The sequence below is a fragment of the Solea senegalensis genome, linkage group LG1 (assembly GCF_019176455.1).
Source record: "Solea senegalensis isolate Sse05_10M linkage group LG1, IFAPA_SoseM_1, whole genome shotgun sequence".
Lineage (NCBI taxonomy): Eukaryota > Metazoa > Chordata > Actinopteri > Pleuronectiformes > Soleidae > Solea > Solea senegalensis.
Genome location: NC_058021.1, coordinates 19,649,182 through 19,670,250, shown reverse-complemented (window position 1 = coordinate 19,670,250; position 21,069 = coordinate 19,649,182). Strand labels below are relative to the sequence as shown.

General features: G+C 41.8%; 1 protein-coding gene across 1 annotated transcript in view; it reads left to right on the top strand.

Annotated features, from left to right (window-relative positions):
* The window catches only part of LOC122777793 (cadherin-12-like), a 65,963-nt gene that overhangs the window by 9,908 nt on the left and 34,986 nt on the right, over nt 1-21,069 (top strand). The window contains exon 2 of the mRNA XM_044039272.1: nt 13,858-14,485. Coding sequence (XP_043895207.1) covers nt 14,192-14,485 — 294 coding nt within the window. The 5' untranslated portion in view covers nt 13,858-14,191. The remainder of the gene's footprint in view (nt 1-13,857; nt 14,486-21,069) is intronic.

Here is a 21,069-nt window from a genome sequence, read left to right as displayed (position 1 = left end):
AGCAGGCGTGGTTTAAAGGTGACATTGAATGCTCATTTCGCACATATATGTTAGTTATGGAGGTCTACTTACATATATTAACTTGTTTTCATGGTTAAAAACCTCCTAATCGCTGCAAACGAGCCGATCAAAATATCTCCTCACTGACGCTCTCGTCACGCTCCGCGCTGTTTCAGACCAAAATCACACCCCTAGAATGTGGACTGTGTTGTGATTGGCCAGCCAACGAGAGCTTTCCCACTGTCCTGTGATTGGCCAGGTACCTGGAAGTGACGTAATTATCATGTCAGCTCTCAGATACACAGCTCCCCCTCTGGCACGGTGGATGCTCTGCATCTCAGCAGCTACAACGAGAGTAGTTATTCTTCTTCTGTGGTTGAATGTACGCAACCGGATGTGCCCGGACTAGTGCCCGCACCAGGAGGCGCTACGGTGGTGAGAGGAGTGGTGAGGTTTAAAAACCTAATTGGAGCTTCCGGTTTATGTGGCCTTTAAGGCGGACCTTGACTGTAATCAAGCCTTCCAGCAGCTCGCTGCAAGCACCCCAACCAGAACCAGCATGTCTCCATCTCCAATGATGCTGCTGGAGAAGGCGGGTGCCCAAAGTGCGTGAGTCTCAGGCTCGCAACCACCGTAAACAAACTCACACGAAGGCTATTTGTGCCAGAACCAACGAGCCTCAACTTTCATACAGCAACAATTGAGGCCCAAAGGATCTGATATGGAGCTACTGCTCGGACATGTGCCTTTTTAAAGAGTTAATGATGTGGGTCTATAGGTTACAGATGGTTGGGTGAATGAGTTGGGAATTTGTATCCCATGTAACGCAAAGGGGCATAATGAATAACAGTATATCCATCAGTGCAACAGTTATAGTGTTAGACAGTGAAGTGGTGCCTCTTCAATATTTTTGGGATTGGCTCTTTTGACTTGTGTGGGTGGTTAGGAGGATATTTTATCTCCTGATGATATGATGATTTTCCTCCGCCATGATGTGGATTGTTAACTCACCTGGTTAGAAGTGAGAGCGGCTGTGCGTGTGAGTGGAGTACTTCTCTGACCTTCTGGCTTGGCTTTTCTGTCACTTGCTGCGAAGGGCAGCACGGAACGCGAGTCTGCCTCAGATGATGCATCTCAAATTAAATGTAACAAAATGGCAATACGTTCAGTCTATGTCAAGTTTTTTTTTTCCTTCAGGGTCTAAACGCAGTATAGTTTGCCCTTGAGATGTAATGAACTTCTATGGCTCGAGTGCAAAAATTTATATATATATATATAGAAATGTATGTATATCTGAATCTGACTGCAACAAAATGAATTTAAAACAAATCAAATCCTGAATAAAATAACCTCTCTATATATTTCCTGTCAAATTGCTATTGCCGTCATGAAAAAAAAAGGAGTTACTGATAGATGGAAATGAATGAGAGTAATATGTAGAGAGTTTCTGTGTGGCTGCAACTGGGGCAGCCAGCCCTGTTCCACCTCAGTGGAAGATTGATGACTTCTGGGTTTTCTGGGATTTGCACCTGTTTCTGCTCCCCTGCTGTCCCCTCTCTCTCCACCTCCCTGCCACACACTCTCTCTCTCTCTCTCTCTCTCTCCGCGTCTGCTGAGCTGCTCTCTTGTCATTATTAAATGTTTATGAGGAATCATGCCATGTAATGCATCAATATTGACTCGTATTAAAAGGCAGTTTATTCACACAGCCCCTCATTCAGGATTCATAAGCAGTAAATGTCATATAAATATAATCAGCAGCTTTAGCTCAACATGTGGATGGAGAGAGAGAGCAGTCCTGTGCTAATGTGCACTAATGGAGAGATTGTTTATCACTTAATAAAGGTTTATGGACGCAAAAGAACAGTAAACAATGATGCTGTTTTTATGTACACCGCTAAAACAAACCATTAATGATTTAAAATGCGTATGGTCGCCTATACAACCATACTAATCATGAGGTTTTTCTTTGTTGTGAATGTTAACATCCATACTCCTCTGTCGCACTGCATTGTTATTCGGTCACATGGAGAGATCAGGCTTTCTCATCCTCACAAAGTGGCTTGCTGGTATTTCATCAAATGATCACACTTAATCTTGTGACATATGTTCATATTAAGATGAGTAAATACTTCAGGTTTTCATTAGATGCTGTGGGAGGCAAGTGAATGTGCATGTGTCAATAATTTAACCCCCATGGTCGAAAACATGTCGCGCATTCGCCATCAGGTTTCACCTAAATCCACTTTTATTGCTTTAATTATACAAGAGACACGGTTATAACACGAGTAGAGTCTTCCTGTCGTAAATTAAGGTTCCACGTTTCAAACCATGAATGAATAAAAAACGAGACTCTCCGTGGACTTCTGGGATAAAACTGTAGTGAGTAATAGATCAGGACAAGGATATAAAACCATTTCTAAACCTAGGAATTTTCCCAGGAGCGCAGTGGCCTAAAAAAAGAAAGAAAGATGTGAGATGGAATAAGTTTGAAGCCACTGGGAACTCTTTGTCTTTGGTTAAACTGAATAAAATGGCAACTGGGGCCTTGACTGTGGAGGTTTCTCAAATAGACGTTCAGAAATCAAGGGGAAACCTGCAAATAAAGGAAATACAGCAAATTCAGCAGCACGTCGTAGAGAGGAGAGATGGAAACTGAGTTCTCCGTTAAGGAGAGAAGCTCGAGAGGAGAATGGCCAGACGTGCTGGAGCTGACAGGACAATCCAAACTCGAGGTGGAGGATCTTCAAACAGCAGAAGCCACGTCAGATGTCTCTCCTGTCAGCCGACAGCAGAGGTGTGAGGACACGGAATCACCAACATTGGACACTTAACGACTGCAAAGGGTTGCCTGGTTTGATTATCTGGATTTGTGCTGAGGCTGCAGGTCTGACATGGAGAGCATCCATAGAGCCGAGCTGCCTCGTTTCAACAGCCCCGGCTGCTGCTGCTGCTGGTGCGATGGCGCCGTGTATGTTTTCTTGGGCCTTATTACCAATCAGTCACAGCATGGCTGTCACATTCTATTCCCAGAGTCAGTTGTTATTGGCCGCGTTCGTCCCATCACGACCACAGTTCCCTGTCTTCCAGTGGCGACTGCCTGCATGCTAAAACCCCACGTTACCAAGTAAAAGTCTCGCGAGCATGGGCGTGAGTTCGGTGACGTCTTACAAAAAAAAAAAGCATCTTTTGTAATCAGCGACGCGCAGAAGTGACACTGTTTTAAACGGCAACCATGGGAAGTACTCAGCGCAAGTATGCTCTCCTCCGTGAGCCTCCTGAATCTGTCTCGTCGTAGGTCATTTTTCATTTATATGAAAACTGCAGTGGCAGTAATTAGTTGCGACTTTAAAATAGCTTTTATTGTGCAAACTGCCTTGCTCTTTTTTGTGCCAGTTGTGTCTCGGGGCTTCATTCATTCCGAGGAAAGTTGCTTCGTGGGCAAACACACTGACAACATCTTTAGGCTGTCTTGGGCTTCGGCGAAAAAAAAAGAAGCCAATGCTGCAAAAGTTGCTGCGCTGATTATATTGCATATATTTGCATAAAGATGTGCACTATTACAATATAAAAAAGAAGCTAATTAATTAGTTTTTTTCATTAAATATAATCATATTTGAAACTATTCAGAGTTGTTCTTGCATATAAGTATTGCCATGTTGCGACAGCATTCATTTACATAATGCATATACAGACACGGAGGAGGATCATTTCTTCAGTGGACTAAAACTTCCACAGTGTCTACAGTGTATAACGAATTCAAAGAATATGTGATGAAGCTGAAGTGTGGGCAAAAACCTTTATTTAGATTGGAATGAAAAGTGCAACGACTGCAAATTCTTCAAATTCACACATAGGCGAGCTCAGCTATTCTTCTTTGTATTAATCCCTAAACACTTTCTGCCAAACTATAACCTATAACCTGAACCGCACCACAATTCACATCTTAGCCCTAAACTTAACCAGTTCCTCAGAAATGGGAAACCGGTTTAGAAAGAGTTAACAAAGAGAAATTCACACAATCACAATATAAATAAATTCCAGGTCACTTACAATTGTGACCAGTTTCAACTTCATTATCTTTATTTATTGGTTACCGAAAGACAATAAAAATGATATGTTTGCGGCGGAGAACTGACTCTTAAAATGATGACACCACTCACACTAATAGAAAGCTGTTCAAGCTGTCAAAACAACATCATTTACTCCGTAAGTACATCATTTATAAAGGGTGTGGAGGACAAGGTCAGACAGTGAGTCAAAAAAGATGAATGCCACCTGCTTCAGTAACCAGTTGGGTTTGAGCCGGGCGAAACACATTGTTTAATAAAACTGAATTTTAGAATATAATGGAAATGATTAACATTTGATGTAGAGAGGAGTTTTTGAAAGCATACAAAAGTTATCATTTATTTACCCTTAGTGCTCACGGACGTGTGGTACACCCTTGGTAAGTTGCTGTTTGAATAACACACAACTCCTTATATGGACATCCTGGGGGTGGGGGTGTTTATAGGTCACTTATTCAGACTTTATAAAAAATGCTGTTGTTGAGTCAAAATTATGAGCCGCATTTTTAGTAGTGATGCAAAGTAGCAATAATTAGAAGTCACAAAAATAGACATTTTTTTTTATTTTGTTTTCGTTCATTAAAACAAGCCACGTGAACTTTGATCTGGGATGTTTTTTCCAAATTTCACAAATTCAATCCAATTTTAAACATTTTGAGTACTTGTGAAACAAAAAAAAAAGGATATAGGACACATTCTTTAAGCCGCTGTATATACCGTACGTATACAGTAGTAATGGTACTGTAGTAGCAACGTAGTAATGTAAAAAAAGCAAGTGTTAAGGTGAAAAGTTGGTATTTTTTACTTGGCAACAGCTGCTTGAACAACAAGGCGTCAGCGTAAATGCTTCCGTGTTTACACTGTGTCGAGACCACATTAACATCATCCTCACACTTTATATTCAGATAAACTAATGTGCCGCAGCTGGTGGATACAGTACGCGTCGAGCTCGCGACATATGGGCAGACGTGTCAAAATGGAATGATCTGCACGTGGCTAATTGACCCGGATTCTCTCGCAAGGATGTTTCGACAAATTCCTCGAGCGTTTCACCAAAGGGTTGGAAACCACCTAAGTACACAATTAAATCTCTTCATCAACGTTTCTCATCATCTGCTTCAGCACCTGTGGAAATCATAACAAGGTGAAGAAATGCAGTTAGAAGGGAGTGAAATGAAACTCAGCAGCTGACCGGAGGCTCATTACGGCGAGAGACCACATCCAGTCCAGCCAATCTGCCAGCCATGGAGCTTCATTTGTGTCCACAATGAGTCCAAACAAATAAGTGATAGCTGGCATGTATGTCATGGGCTGCACTTCCCCACAGCTCCTTGCTTTGACAGCATGTCTTTTTCCTCTTTTTTCCTCTCTCTCTCCTCTCTGTCATTGTGTCGATCTAATGAAGCCAAAAAAAGGTCACATCCCCAAATGTCCTGCATGCTGCCCTAAAAACTCACCTGAGCATAAAATATTGATTCATTCGGATCCTCAGCAAATTCTGCAAGTACTGCACTTTCCTCCCTCCTTCTTAACGCATGCAAATAGGGATTAGGTTAAGTGGATAATCACAATTGACCAGTTGTGTTGCAGTTTTGAGCCACAGAGAAAAGAGGGAATGAAGAGAGTGGCGATGCGGAAGGATTCTCCTGTGTGCCTACGGAGTAGTTTTTACTGTTAATCTGCGTTCTTACATTACGGCCCACAGAGAGGATTTTTAGTAAGCAGTAGATGTTTTATTGTTCTGATTTCCTGAATGGAAAACAAACATTTTGAAAGACAACACAAAGATGCACTTGTAAGTCAAAAACAAAGTCCGTGAAGTTTACAGACTCCACACAGAAAAGGTCCTCAACCAGATTCCCAACCTATTTCCTGTTCTCAGTTTAGGAAACAAAATGTTATTACTCACCTAATTGGCAAACTTTGTATCCAGTGACACTGGAAACAGCGCCACCTATCTGCCGCTCCTGTAATATTCCCGTCAACCTTTTCCTGGTTTAAACTCTCTGTAAATGGGGTTTTCAAAGTTTCCAAACACAGTGAACTGCTCTGCTCCTTTATGGGCTTCACCTTCAGCGTGTGATTGACATCGTCGTTAATTAGCTACTTAGTGTTCAGCGGTCCGTGGAATATTACAAAAGACACCTGTCTATTTGCGGAGGGAGTTTTTTACCATAAAAAAATAAAAAATAAAGGTTAAGTGCTGTTTCTCACGTACGTTCATGGTCTGGCTGCATCCAAAAAAAGTCCAGTCCAAGTACTTTTATTGGAATAGAGTGAAACGTTTTCTTTTATCTGTATTTTTGTTTGACATGGACATGGATATTTGACGTGAAGTATATACGTATATATACATACACGTTTAAGTACAGCGCTGGGAGTCGGTGATCGGTGTTTTGTCAGCTCTTTACACGATCACTGTAGTGGGAAAGTAGCAACTAGTGATGTGTCGTTCGTGAACGTTTCGTTCAAAATGAACTAATCTTTTATACGACTCGGGAGTAATGAGTCATCTCAGTGAGTGATTTGTTCATTTTCATGCAGTACCTTCCTTCGCCACATGGCAGACAGCTGCATAAGTTCAGTCAGCAGGAAAGGAAACAGAAATGATTAGTTCAGGAGTGACTCAACCGAGTGGTTTGTTCGTTCATTTTCATGCAGTACCTTCCTTTGCCACATGATGGCAGGCAGCTGCATAAGCTCAGCAGGAAAAGAAACAGAAATGATTAGTTCAGGATTCACTCAACTGAGCGAGCGTCCGTCCTCAGGTCACTGTCGTGCTGATAAACAACAATGGCAGAGAGGATACAGGACACAAGTCACTTTATCCAGGTGTGTATTTGCTTTCCTCGGGTTTCATATGGTTTGAATTGCTTGTGGCGTTATTGTTTATTATACTTTGTCAGCTGATGCAAACCATGATAAGTGTTTGTGTTGGTCTTTTTTTACAACGCCCACAAGAGGGATACAGCGCCAACCGCTGTAAAAATGAACAAAATGAACGAAATGACTCAAAAAAAGATTAGTTCAATTTACTTTCCGAGAGTAAAAGATCCGAATCAGTAAGAAGAGTCGAACTTCCCATCACCACTAGCAACAACGGAAACTTAATATGTGCAAAGCATTGGTAATTTAGCGTCCTAAAAAGTGTAAACATGTCTGCCATTTTAGAAAGTTCTTATGAGCCAGAGAGAGCGATTTTGAAAGACTAGGGTGTCCTTTAATAGAATAGTGTAATAAATGGTTTAGAAAAAAAACCACAAAGTTGAGAAACCATTTCCCATAACATATTTGGAGTATAGGACCGAAGGACCGAAGTGAATTGCTAGTCACTGTTTGAATTGAACTCTGTTCATAGCTCTGTGTTGACTCGACACTGCAAATGCATCTTACAGGAGAGAGTAAGTAATGGGGCTGTTACTCCAGCTGTGCGACTTTCTGAGATTCTCACCTCTGGAGGAGATAAAAAAAACAATAAATTTAAGCAGCGTACTGCATTTCAACATTCAGACCACAGACCAAGGAAATCAATGGTATCCAGGAACGGCCAAATCCGTCGGGGTAACAGTCGCCTCACAATAAGCAGAGTACAAGCCAGAGGGAATTCTCTTCTTTAGACTGTGGGAGAGTATTTTCCTTCTCTGTTTTTCTGGTTTCATTTCCCCGTTTCCTCCGTCCCTCTGCTCTGTTTGTAGATCAGCTATTAGATTCTTGTGACTATATGATATCACTGAAGCTATTTTTGCTCTGTGAGTGTGAAATGACACTGTGTGATTTGTCGTGATATCCTATCCACACCGAATATATTATGGATTTGTGATTCTTGCCATCAACTCTCAGCCACATCAGGAATAGCCAGTTGTGTAACATGCTTAAAAGTTCCGGGTCACTTAGCTACAACTATGTCATGTACTCTGAAGCACCACTCCATTTTCATTTTCCTTTAAAAATTGTTTCAATGCTCTTTGAGGTGATTTGCCTGACTGGGCTAACAACTCTCTCTGGAGAATGCAAAAAAACACAGAGAAGCATTTCCACCATCTTTTATTTCAGGGAGCACTGATCCACAACAGTCTGGTCGTGTGATCATGAAAGGGGGCAGCGGGGCAGACAAACCTTTCCTCTGACCTAAAGCAAGAGTGGGATTTTCTCGACGGCGTTGTTCTGCATGACAATTCTACTCACTCTGTCCTTTTCGAGTTCATTTTGCCCATGCGCCGTGTGAATCTGCAACACTGATTCTAGTGTAGGGTATTCAAATAGAGGCTCCCAGCGCTCTCTCACACACCTCCTCCCAAATGTAACAGAAAAGCTGTGCGGTGCAAACAAAGAGCATCTCTGTAGCCGAGCAGGAGACAGTTATTCTGTGTCCTGCAGCGGTTTGGGCAACGTGACACGGAAGACAAGGCTGCCATTAACGTGTCAGGCCTGTCGTCATCTCACACTCCATCGTTACACGTTCACTGGTGTGTTTGTTTTCTTCAGAACCGGGTTTTTGTTGTGGCTGATTTTCTGTTCTCCCATAACCGTTAAATATGCATAAAATGAATGGTGTAATGGTCTGTCGCTCCAAATCTACATTTTATGCCTGCACTGCAAGGCACTATATTAGTTTAAATATTAAATACATTAAACATGGAATCGAAAAACAAATCTTTGTCAAAACTTTTGAATGAAAAAGTTTCTGGGAACAATCTTTCTTGGCCAAACCAAGATTAGCTGGTCAGCGTGCTAACTTCTGTGGTAAACAAAGAAGTGATTGAAGAGTGAGTAAAGTAATTATTACCATTCGTGAACTTGCACAATTGATCTGCTAAAGCTAACCACTGTTGAGAGAACAGGGTGATTTATGATCCAAATTTTTGTTATGGCTGAGATTCATATTTTTGGCAGCCCATGGCCAAGTGGAAAGGGAACTTGGCTTATAGAGAGAGTTGCCGATTTAAGTCCCCTCAAAGGGCTGGGGAACCCCTTAGCAAAGGTACCCAACCCCATTGCTCCCCCGTTGCTGCTCATTGTGGCTAGGTAGTAGAGGGCGGGTTAAATACAGATAAAGAATGTGGTGTTGATTAATGATCTTGTTTTGCATTGGTTTTTGAATTTTGTATTCATGGTTATTTTAATGATGTTTAGTGACTTGAGTTTTTTAGTTAGTGTGATTTTTCCATATGTTATTTTCTTCAGCTTTGTGATTAGTATATAATCAAAAGGGAGGAATTGTCATGGAAAATAACATTTTCCATCTCTTTACACCTTTGATCACTTACACATTCCTGTAGCTTCATACTAGACCATTCACCTTTGACTTACACACGTTTAGCTCTTTCCAGATATCTCTCTCCCTAGCATATTTACACCCTTAGTCTAAGCACCTTACAAGCTGAGTTGTACTCACACAAAACCTGATTCACGGACCTGTCGGATCGTGGGACCCAAGGTCATCTTCCACAGCTGCACAGATAACCTTTAAAGGCGCAAACAACATACAGTACACACACAGATTTCCTTTTGTGCCTCAGAGTCATCCTTGACTGGAGCAGTTGTCCATCTTGACTCTCTCTTTGCAAAGAATAAACCAAGCTCCAACAATCAAAGGGATTCATAAAGAATATAAAATAAAACAATAAATAAATAAATAAATGAACCTATACAGCGTTAGTAAAAATGTGTAGCTCCTTTAAATACTTCTTGTCAAACTCAAAATGTTTCTGTCATACAACTTTTATCAAGTTGTCATATAGCAAACCAATAACTGTACCCTACAGGCCTATGGTGCCAATCCACTGACCAATCCACTGACCAAACCACTGACCAACCCACTGGCCACTGACCAAACCAAACCACTGACCACTGACCCACTCCACTGACCAACCCACTGGCCAACCAAAACCACTGACCAACCACTCCACTGACCAACCCACTGACCAAACCACTGACCACCAACCCACTGACCAAAAACCCACTCCACTGACCAAACCAATCCACTGACCAACCCACTGACCAAACCACTGACCAATCCACTGACCAACCCACTGACCAACCCATTGACCAACCCACTGACCAACCCATGCACGTAAAGCTTTAGAGATGAGGTTATTATCTTGTCCTGATCTGTGCTTATTTTACAGTTTAAGAGTTTTTTTGGGGGTCTCACAGCTTGTTGTTTGGTTTTCTTTGACATGTCGTGCATTGTGAATCGTGGGAGCATAAATACACAGGTGTGTACTTTTCGAAATTGTGTCTGATAAATGACATTTGCCACAGATGCACTTATAAATTTCACCTGATCACAACTTGGTCTGAACACTTTTGGCAATTACTGACTTCAGTTTTTAATGTTTAATTAAAATTATATTTATATATACACACAGTATATCCAAGAATCCATTTTCACTGTGGCACTATGGGTGATTGGCGATTTTGGGTAAATTAGTTCAGGAAACAAAATCCAAAAAAAAAAGGGGGAGAAAATTGAGTAATTAGGTTTGCAAACAGTAGAGGTGATCTTAATACACAGCAGGTCTCTGCTGCCACAATGGGGTGTTCCATTCTCTGAGCTGGGGCAAACAGAAAAATGACATTCTCTCACATAATTATCTTTAATTGCTCTAAATGTATAAACTCTACTTTGCACTGAAGACAACATGAACTGGCCTCAACAGGAACTTTTTTTTGTTCATGCTATGGCTGATGTACACAATGTTTTTATATTTAAAGTTTACGCTATACAGTTACTGTTCATTCCCAAATGAATTTGTATTGGGTCATTTTCTTTAGCTTTCACAACATTACATTTTTTTTTTTCTTTTAAAGCAGTGGCTGATTGGTGTACATATTAAACTGTGGGTCATTAAACATGGTTTCTTATATAACCTCATTTTCTGCACATATATATATATATATAGATATAGATATAGATATATATATATATATATTATATATATACATACACACTAGTAATACACTACTAATATATATGGATATACTGTATATACATATATTACTAGTGTTCATTTCGTTGTTGTTATATATCATTTTTGTATGTTATGGCAAAATTCCCTTTCATTTTACTTCATCACTAAACACATGAGTAAGTGACTGATCCAAATATATTGGCTCTAATTATTATTATTATTATTTACCTCACTGCCTTATTTCATGTGATTAAGAGTTAAATGAACTTGACAGTCCAGTTGATTGAATCAGCACTGTTCCATCTGTATCCAGTGTGCATTGCTGATTAACGATACTATTTCTCAACCAGTTGCCTTGGTGACCAACCCCACTTTCCTTTCAATATCTTCATCCTCACCTTTCCACGGTCACGTACACTCACCATAAACACTACATTCCACCTGACGGTGTCTAATGCCGTAGATGTACGGTTTCTTTTCGTTACGTTTCAGTGCAGGTCTCCTTTTGTTTGCTAATGGGTTCCAGACATGACACAACTAATAAGACTTTCTAATGGTGTAATGCATAAACAAACAGCCCCCTCTGCACATACAAGTGCCACGCATCAGCTGTCGGGCTAATCCAACGAGGCCGCCAACCCCGCATTCTAAAGCCTTTTTTCTAATAAGAGCCCTTTGATCTGATTTGAGATCCAATCCCGGATCCTTGGCCTGATCTGTTCGAGACAATGTCGGAGTGAATAAACACTTGAGTCACCTCTCAGATGTCTTGTATAGGACAATAATCTGTGTAATAATGAGTGGACGTTGCAAGTGACCTTTCTGTGTGTGGGGCTCGATGGGTTTTCCACTGGTTTTTCCCTCCTACAGTGCAAAGACATACTGGGCTTATGTAACCCTTTTACCACCGGCTCCCGTATTAAAACCCTAAATATTCTATGGTAAAAGACACATTTCAAAACGTATATATCAGTCTAGGGTACCGTATGATTCTCACTCATTTACCAGTTGGAGACTGTGGAAACACACTTGACCTGTAAACTCACAACAACTAACACAATATAATAAATCCCAACACAAATTTCTAAGTTTCAAGAACTGTATTAGGGCCACACGGTGGTGTAGTGGTTAGCACTCTCGCCTTGCAGCGAGAAGACCCGGGTTCGAGCCCCGGTTGGAACAAGGGCCTTTCTGCATGGAGTTTGCATGTTCTCCCCGTGTGTGCGTGGGTTCTCTCCGGGTTCTCCGGCTTCCTCCCACAGTCCAAAAACATGCAATGTGGGGATTAGGTAAATTGGACACTCTAAATTGACCATAGGAGTGAGTGTGAGGGTGAATGTTTGTTTGTCTCTATGTGTGTGTGGCCCTGCGATGGACTGGCGAACTGTCCAGGGTGTACCCCGCCTATCGCCCGATGTAGCTGAGATTGGCACAGCACCCCCCACGACCCTCTGGTGGAGGATAAAGTGGTTAGATGATGATGAAGAACTGTATTAAAATGCAGGAAACACACATTCAAAATCTGTCTCTATGGAAAATTTTCTTTTCTTAAACTGTCTTATTCTATTTTGAGTGCAACCGCTTTGACTTTCGTTGGCGCGCTTTAGTTGGTGCTCAGTACCAATACCTCCGTATATCGGTGAAGTCGGCAGGACCAGGCCGCAGCTGATGAATCCTCGCTCGTTCGTTGCGGTGGCAACCGTCTCCGCCTGCAGCACCTCGCAGTGACAAAACTCCATCACCCTCGGCAGCAGCGTAACGTCCTCCGTTGACAACTCTCCTCCGAGACGACTCTTCAAAGCCCCTCGTGTCGGCGGCGTCTCCCTTCAGCGTGACCGTGGCATTAGTCTGGCTCCTGCTAGCCACTCGACCGAACCTCTCTCCGTATTTTACAAAACAAACCCAGCGGTGGAGAGTCCGACCCACACACACTCGGGAACACGTAACTAAATCACAGTTCACAGTGAAAAAACTCCCACTGGCAACACACACTGTTCCGGAGTCTCTACTCTACCATTCACCATTCCCTCGGTTTTCCTTCTTCTTCCTCTCTCGAGTTTCTCCCCCGGAAGTTTAAGAACAAACAGGTCATGAACTTCAGGACGTAATATAACATAACAGAATTACTTTTAACTTAATTTAAACATAAATTATTTATTCGTTTTAATACCTTATTTATCTCAAATAAATTTTAACTTCACCATGAACTGGCATTTTGAAAATGATGAAATAAATACCACTGATATTTATCAGAGTATTACACTTAGGTTTAATGGCGACTCTGATCGTAAGTGTAAAAGCGAGTGTGAATGATTGTGTGTCTGTAGTGTACAGTGCCTCTCACACAATGTCAGCTGGGACTGGCTCAAGGATGGATGGATGTCTGGCCTAAGCTATTGCCCGCAAAGGTTTATACCAGTGTTGCTCAATCCTGGTCCCTGCGAGCCACTGCCCTCCAGGTTTTAGATGCTTCCCTGCTTCCGACACACCTGATTCAAATTGTCAGCTCATCAACAAGCTCTGCAAAAGCCTGGTAATGAGCCATTTGTCTGGTGTGTCGGAGCAGGGAAACGTCTCAAACACGCAGGGCAGTTGGGAAACACTGGTGTATGAAAATGGATGTCGGTTTTTCAGTGAAGACCTGTGTGATTGACAGCTAGTATCATCCATTAGGTGTCTGTTTTGCAAGCACACGACTACGTTTAGTCAGCTTATCTTATCTATGAATAAGAATTGCTCTCAATTGACTGCTGTCATGGGACACAAATGGGAAATTCCGGTGATGTGAAAACAGCTTTGCTTTGGGTAAATGTATTGTTTCCAAGGACAAGAATGAACTTACATGTTATTATCTCATTTCTTTCCCCCTCCAGGTGGTGAAGCCGAAGACTGACACATCAAAGAATTCACGAGAGCACTTCAAATATCATCAGGTCATCACAGAGCCAGAACCCAAACTCAACTGAACAAAACCCTTTGATAGAATCACAGAGAGACACTCTCGTCCAACATAATGACCCATCGTGACTGCAACACTCTCGCAAGGACATTACATTAGCAGATTGCATGTCTTGGATCACGTTGGAATATCGGGATTCAGATCCGACTTTGGATATATGTCCATTTCCAACCTGGAAGTACCCAACACATTGAACTGTCTCGTACCTTTTTTTTATTTGTTCTTTATTTTGACAACAACACTCCCTGATGATCACAAGGAAATATGTCACTCTATTCCTGGTGGGCTCTTGTTTCCTGTTGGACTACAGCTCCCAGCATCCTCAGCTCTGGAGCAGAACTAAGGCCACAATGTCAGGTCGACGGGCGATTGGAGCGAGGAGCGCGAGGCTGTCCGCTGGGCGAGTGGCGTCGTTAGAGGGCGGGACAAGGCCGAGGAAACGCGACAGGTCGAGGATGCATCGTATTAAAAGAGGATGGGTGTGGAACCAGTTCTTTGTTTTGGAGGAATACATGGGGACCGAACCACAGTATGTTGGAAAGGTAAGAAAAGTTTGTTTTGGCTCATGTTTCCATTCATTTTTTCTTTTTTTACAACATCTCTTTGAACGGGAAAGCTTTGCTTTCACCGTACACTCTATGCTGGATTTACTGCTGAAAAAATATTGGTCAATAACATGATATTAAGCACAGAGGACTTCTCAGGTGCACTTACCATGGTTGAACGAATGCACTGAAAAGGCTCTATAACTCCCCTGCAGTGTTATTTAAATGGAACAGTGTCCATTCAGGCAAAGCATTAGAACACAGTTGAGTTGAAAATCATTGCATTCTATCTTGAAATATTTGCATAAATATAAACCCTTTTCTCTTTGGACTGCCATTTATATTAAACTCTCCCATTATTATGAGGACATGACATTTGACATCTTCACCCTTGATGAGCACCGCAATCGTGCTGACCCATTTTCCTTTCATTAAATATTTGCTGGTCATTCGGACCAAAATCTTCTTATCATTACTGAGACTAGTGCAGTGCCCGTGCAAAATCTGTTTTTGTGTGTGTTTTTAGTAATTGTTGGTTTGGTGTGTTTGAGTGCTCATTGTTACTATTACACAGCAAAAGTTCAGTGACATTTTTATTTGTGTTTGGTGGAAAGCAAATAATGGCATACAATAAATACGGAAAAATGAACTACTTGGTTGCAGCATTTTACAAAAATAGATGGTGATAAAAAAGTCAAATGCAAAGTTTACCAGCAACAGTTTGCATATCACAGCTCGACTACAAACATATCATATAAAGACTTTTGAGTACATGATCATATCAGAATTGGCATATTTCAATGTTTTAGTCTAATAATCATTGATTCCTTGTATAACTGCAGGCGCACTCGCCCACAACAACGGCAGCGATCTCCTTTGTTCAGTCTCGCTCTGTGCGAGGACATGCACAGAGACAAATAATCTAAATATTCCTTCATTGTTGATATCGTGCTGATATCAACGTAGTATAGTATAGTATATTTCCAGAAACCATGCGCTAGTGGATTTTGAGTCGAAAATTCAGGGTTTCAGTCGACCATGAATTTCTTTGGTTGACTACAGCCCTACTTGGTTGCATAACAGTTGGTTGGTTGTCAGCGGGATGCAGAGCTTGAGTTCAGTAAGGTGACAGCTGCAGGAAAGAAGCTCTGAGCTCTGAACCTGCTGGTTCGGGTGCGTAGAGACCTGTAACGCCTGTGGTTGGGGGCACTGCGCTCGTGGTCTACCTCAGCTTCGCGGCACCTCATCGCACTCACAGTGCTGTGTGAGTGAGAGGGGGAGCGGCCCAAAGTGTGCTTCTTTTTGCCGATGTATCTTTTGCATCACTTATCCAATCAACATCAACCTTGGCACTGCACTCACTCGTGCCCGTAGCAAGACACCTGTCACGTTTGAAATCAATCGGAACATCGATTTGAGAGATATGCGAATAACACACACACACACACACACACAGACAGACGTTCCTGGAATTTATGAATCTACTGATGCTGGTCATCATCATCTGTTCCTTATGTGCTGGGTTTCATAGGGAAATCTTGCTATGTTGCCATCGATACACATGTTTATTCTGACTCCAGTTAGACAAGCAATGGTATATGTGCTAAACTCAACTTGCAACACCTTTGCCTTTTACTGGCTGTGAAAATGCTCCTGCTAGTTTCAGACCTGTATGTAATTTTATTTTCCACCCAACCTTGTCTCCTCATTACGCTTCCTCAACAGTGCTCTGCAAGGTGTGTGTGTGTGTTTCCTGAAGCGAAAGTGCATCCCTTATTCTCATGTGCATATAAATGTAATGTTTTGGATTGTGGTTAGGGCTCAGAAAAGATTGTGTGTTTTTTTTTTTTCCCCCCCCACAACATCAACATCCTCTCCATGAAAAAGACAAAACAAACCTAACAAAAAAAAATCTCAATTTTGGCGTTATCGTAATGCAGTCACACCACCAGGGGGCAGTATCTCAGAGGGAGGTTTCCATCATCATGGGAAACAGACTTGTATGACAGTAGTGAAGACAGTGCTTGCTGTTCTGTTCCCACTGATGACATGATTTGCCATAATCAACCTATTCTGTGAGCACAGTTTGATAAGTGACTTATGTGCATTGCATCTACAGTTGCTAATGCACTGTATGTACAGCTGAAGCGACTTTGGGCATCTTCTCTAATCATCTCACCACAGAGAAAATCACTTATCCAGGCTCCACATGATGGAGCTCAGGATGTGGTTGTGGATGTGAATCACTCTGGCAGTCTGTCTTGCCAGCAGCTCTCCACCAGCCGGGTCTACCACTGTTGAATGGCAGCAGCTTTTTCTCCGCAGGAAGCCTGAGACCTGCAGCTGGCAAACACACACACACACACACACACACACACAAACACAGAGAGAGAGAGAGAGCGGGTGTAGGTGGTAAGGAGCTGGCGAGAGGCTGAAAAAACAGGATACCTGTTGGCAAATCAAATCTCCTGCAGTTATGTCAAATCGAGTCCACATCAGACGTTGCAAAGAAACACAACATAACCTAATCCTGTGATGCAGAGAGACCTGCTCTCTAGTTTGTTGCGAGCGGATAACCGAGTTACCGTGATGTCATTGTTTATCATTTAATATAAGAAGCTTTTTTTTTTTGAATCTTGAAGAAGAAAAAAAATCAGGCAGCTGTTGTTTTCTAAGACCAGCAACTGTGCAGACTTATTCAGTTATGAGTTCATGACCGAATCATAACATGAGCTCACTGTCAGATACAAATGACCCCTTTCCAGTGGCACTGGCACAGTCGTGTTTGTGTCGTGACCATGCGTGTGTGTGGGTTTTTCTTCATGTAGTTAAACAATATTTGCTCTGCACGTCTGTGAAACGCAATTAGTTGTACTTGTAATTGCACTCGAGGCTTGTGTTTATTCTGTCCCACTGTCTTCTGAGCGGTGAACTTGATTTCGTATGTGTACGTGCGTGATAAAGTACCAGCGTGCTTATATAATGTCATTATAAGCTCCTAAGAGTCCCGTCTATTAATGACTTGCTCTGATGAAGGTTCCTTCTGCTGTTGTTTTTCCTCCGTGTGTGTGAATCTATAGCCAGGTTCATCACCCACTGTGCCAATGGCCATGCATTTCTTTTCAGCTGTAGTGAGGGAAGGTCGTTTATTACATACTTAGTACATGGTCATGTGAAAGTGCAGCAGGAGGCTGTGAGCAATTTGGAGACAAACTCATTAGAAAAAAAAACAAAACACCGCTTTGGCCGACACATCCATACACGCCTGTGATTTATTACGATCGCTCGGCAACAGGTCAGTTTCCGATGTGCACTTACAATCAGCAGCAGCAGTTTTGGCAGTAATGGGCAGTTTAGAGGTCAATCATCACATAATGATCAAAGTCCACAATCAGCAATCAACGCGTGGAAATCAAGGCCCCAGTGTGTGTTTGCTCGCTCTCAGGAGACTTTGATCAGCAGCTGTGTTGCCGTCAGATCAGATTGATCCCACACACTCATAGAAATAAGAGACAACACTTCCCAAGTATCTTTATTTGTATTGATGTTGAATGTGCATTCGATGAATATAGAATACTGTTGTGTTGTAGTGTTGTAGGTATTTCGTTACTTAGATCATTTATGGCCGTCACGAAAACCTGTGAAAGCCGGGTCCAGTTGTTTATTCTGCCCCCTACTGGACATCTGCAGCAAACACTTTGAATGAGATACTAGAGGACCACACCCGTGACGCATTTCCACCGGCTCTACTCGCCTCGGCGCGGTTTAAGTAGCGTTTCCACTATAGCGTAGTACCTGGTACAAGGTACTATTTTTAGTACCTGCTCCGGCGAGGTTCCAAGCGTGCTAGTAGTAGGTACTATGCAATGATTGGTCAAACTGCTGGCCACTGACTGGCCAGAGTCCCATCACAGGAAAAGACGTCCCACACGCAAATCAAGCCGAACAGTGCCGAACTGTATTTCACTTAAAACTACTTAATAATCCTAAAAATGTGGGTTAATCTCCAACAACTACCAGGGAAACCTCTGTATTTGACAGGAGTCTTTTAAAGTGGAGTGGTGTATTTAGGGATCGCCGCCGATCATGTAGTCTGTGGAGTAGGAGGCTGCAAAATCAAGCCGAACAGTGCCGAATTGTAGATAGAATAAAACTACTTAACAATCCTAATAACGTGGGTAATCTACAACAACTACAGAAGTGTGGTGTAAAGTCACTAGTCACTGATGACTCCGCCAACGTTAAGTAGGTAATTTTTTGTAGTGGAGATGCAACCTATGTTGTGTATATATATATATATATATATATATATATATATATATATATATATATATATATGTATATGTACACTGTATGTGTATATATATGTTTATATATACAGTATTATACGTGTATTGTTGATTTTAGGACTGCAAACTCACCATATTCGTCCTGGATTGCTCATGCTGTGGATTATTTTCTCTCCATTTAAACTGTTCAAGTCGTTGGATCCATAGAATGTCAAGTGTTTCAGTGTTTCCCAAATGTCACAATGACTACAGTTGTGTCCGTGTTTTGTCCGTTTTAATGTTGTAGAACAAATGAACAATAATCAATAAAGTTGAAAACATTAATACCAACGACCGACCGGTCATCAAAAAAGTTGGCAAATAATATTGAAGTCCGTCCATAACTAGTTATTTATCAGTAGACACCTGAAGGGGAGATTTTGCTTCTTGCTTTACTTATTTTTTCTTGTTGCTATCACTGCTATATTCACCTTTTGAGCATGAGGTTATCATTATTTATACAGAAGATTGTGGCAAATGTACAGCATTTAAGTGGTAATAGCAATGCCACAATGTCTCCCTTTGTCATCAGGTAAAGATAAATGGAGGTTATTTGATGAACATTAACTCATCAAGTGCTGGAGTCTATAGAGGTCAATGTTGTGTCTATTATTTGTTTCTTTCCTCTTCTTTACCTTTTTGCCCTCTTCTGTAAACAGACGCGGGCGAATGCAAACACGGAGAATGGAGAGCCGGCAGCATTCTGCAGTACACTGTACACAATACTCAGACATAAGTAAAGACGCCTTGCTTTGCATGAGTCACCCAAAGAAATTGTCTCGCACCATGACCTGAGATCAGCGCCTACATGTGTGACAAAAGGAAATCAGCCTGGCACGTTAATGTGGTATTTTGCACAACTGACTGAGTGCATTTTAAAAAAGCCAACTCGTCTGAGCTCTGCTGTCCTCCGTTGGCTCAGCTACAGGCTGAGGGGGGAGAACACATGCACGGGCTAAAGAGTTAGTCAGGCTGAATAACCCAGGCTCTAATCAGCCAGAGAGGACTTGTGCCCAGGGGCTCCTGATTAATGCTGTTGGTGCTAATAGCAGTGTTACGGCTTTATTATCACAGGAGTAGGCAGCACTTTGTGAAGGGGCGGGGGGGTGTTAGTGGAAGGAATCTGATGACCTTTACCACTTAGTGTCAGAGCTATTAGTGCAAACATACCCAGACTGGCTCTGTGCAGGCAGGTTCGGAGCAAAAGTTCAGCCAGAAATAGAATTGGATGGGAGGATGTAGGTTTCGGCCCACGGAAGGAATTGTTAGGTTTTGGTTGTCATCTGGATCCAGATTTATGACCTTTTCAAAGGTGTGTTTATCTTGAAATGTAGGGGACGTCCAGTGTGTTTTCTCTTGTGGGTGATATGAAACCATTTCAGACGACCACTGGATACCGTTGGACAGTCATTTCACTTTTGTAACCCATTAAACCAGACAATGTGACAGGGTTAGGGTTAAGGTGAAGACAAAACCCTTTGACTGCCCCTTATGGCCCTTTTCCACTATGGTCCCGGCTTACCTGGCCACAATTTAGGTTGCATCTCCACTACAAAAAAAGTTCCTACTCAACGTGGGCGGAGTCATAACTTAGTGACTGTCCCTCTACCAATAGAATATTATTCCAGTAGTGTAGGTGTTTGTCATTTTAGAAAGTAGTTATAACCCATGTTCATGGTTAATTGGTTTGCTGAGTCCCACATTATAATCACTGCTGTGTAGACTGAACTATTTCCATATACAGTCAATGTTTAATAATGTCACACTGGGCACAATTTATTTTCCATTATTTTTGTGTGAAAATGCAGCTGAATCAGATTTATCTCTTAAAACAAAAAGGCAATGGGCATGGGAATGCAAGTTAGAGGATAAAGCTGGAGGCTTTATTGTGTTTTATTTTTTGTTTTTGTCAACCACTACTTTGTTGTCTCCCAGTGCAACAGTGTGGCTTACAGAGGAGTTTCTTTTTTTTTAAGTCTTTGGAAACAATGGAGCCTTGTGGCACAGAGGAATACGATATATATCACACTGTCACACACTCACGTTGGTAATAAATGTTATAAAGTACAGAAAATAGGAATAGAACATTTGAATTTTACTGAAGTTGCAAGGTTCTCCTGTTACTTACAGACTCTTTTGAACATTTGTGCTTTTCTGGTGGGACTTTTTGTTTCTTTGTATATTTTAGTTTGGAATTCTGTTTTATTACTTTGGTAATGTCGATTTACTTTTTAATTTTGCCCAGTTTCCCGC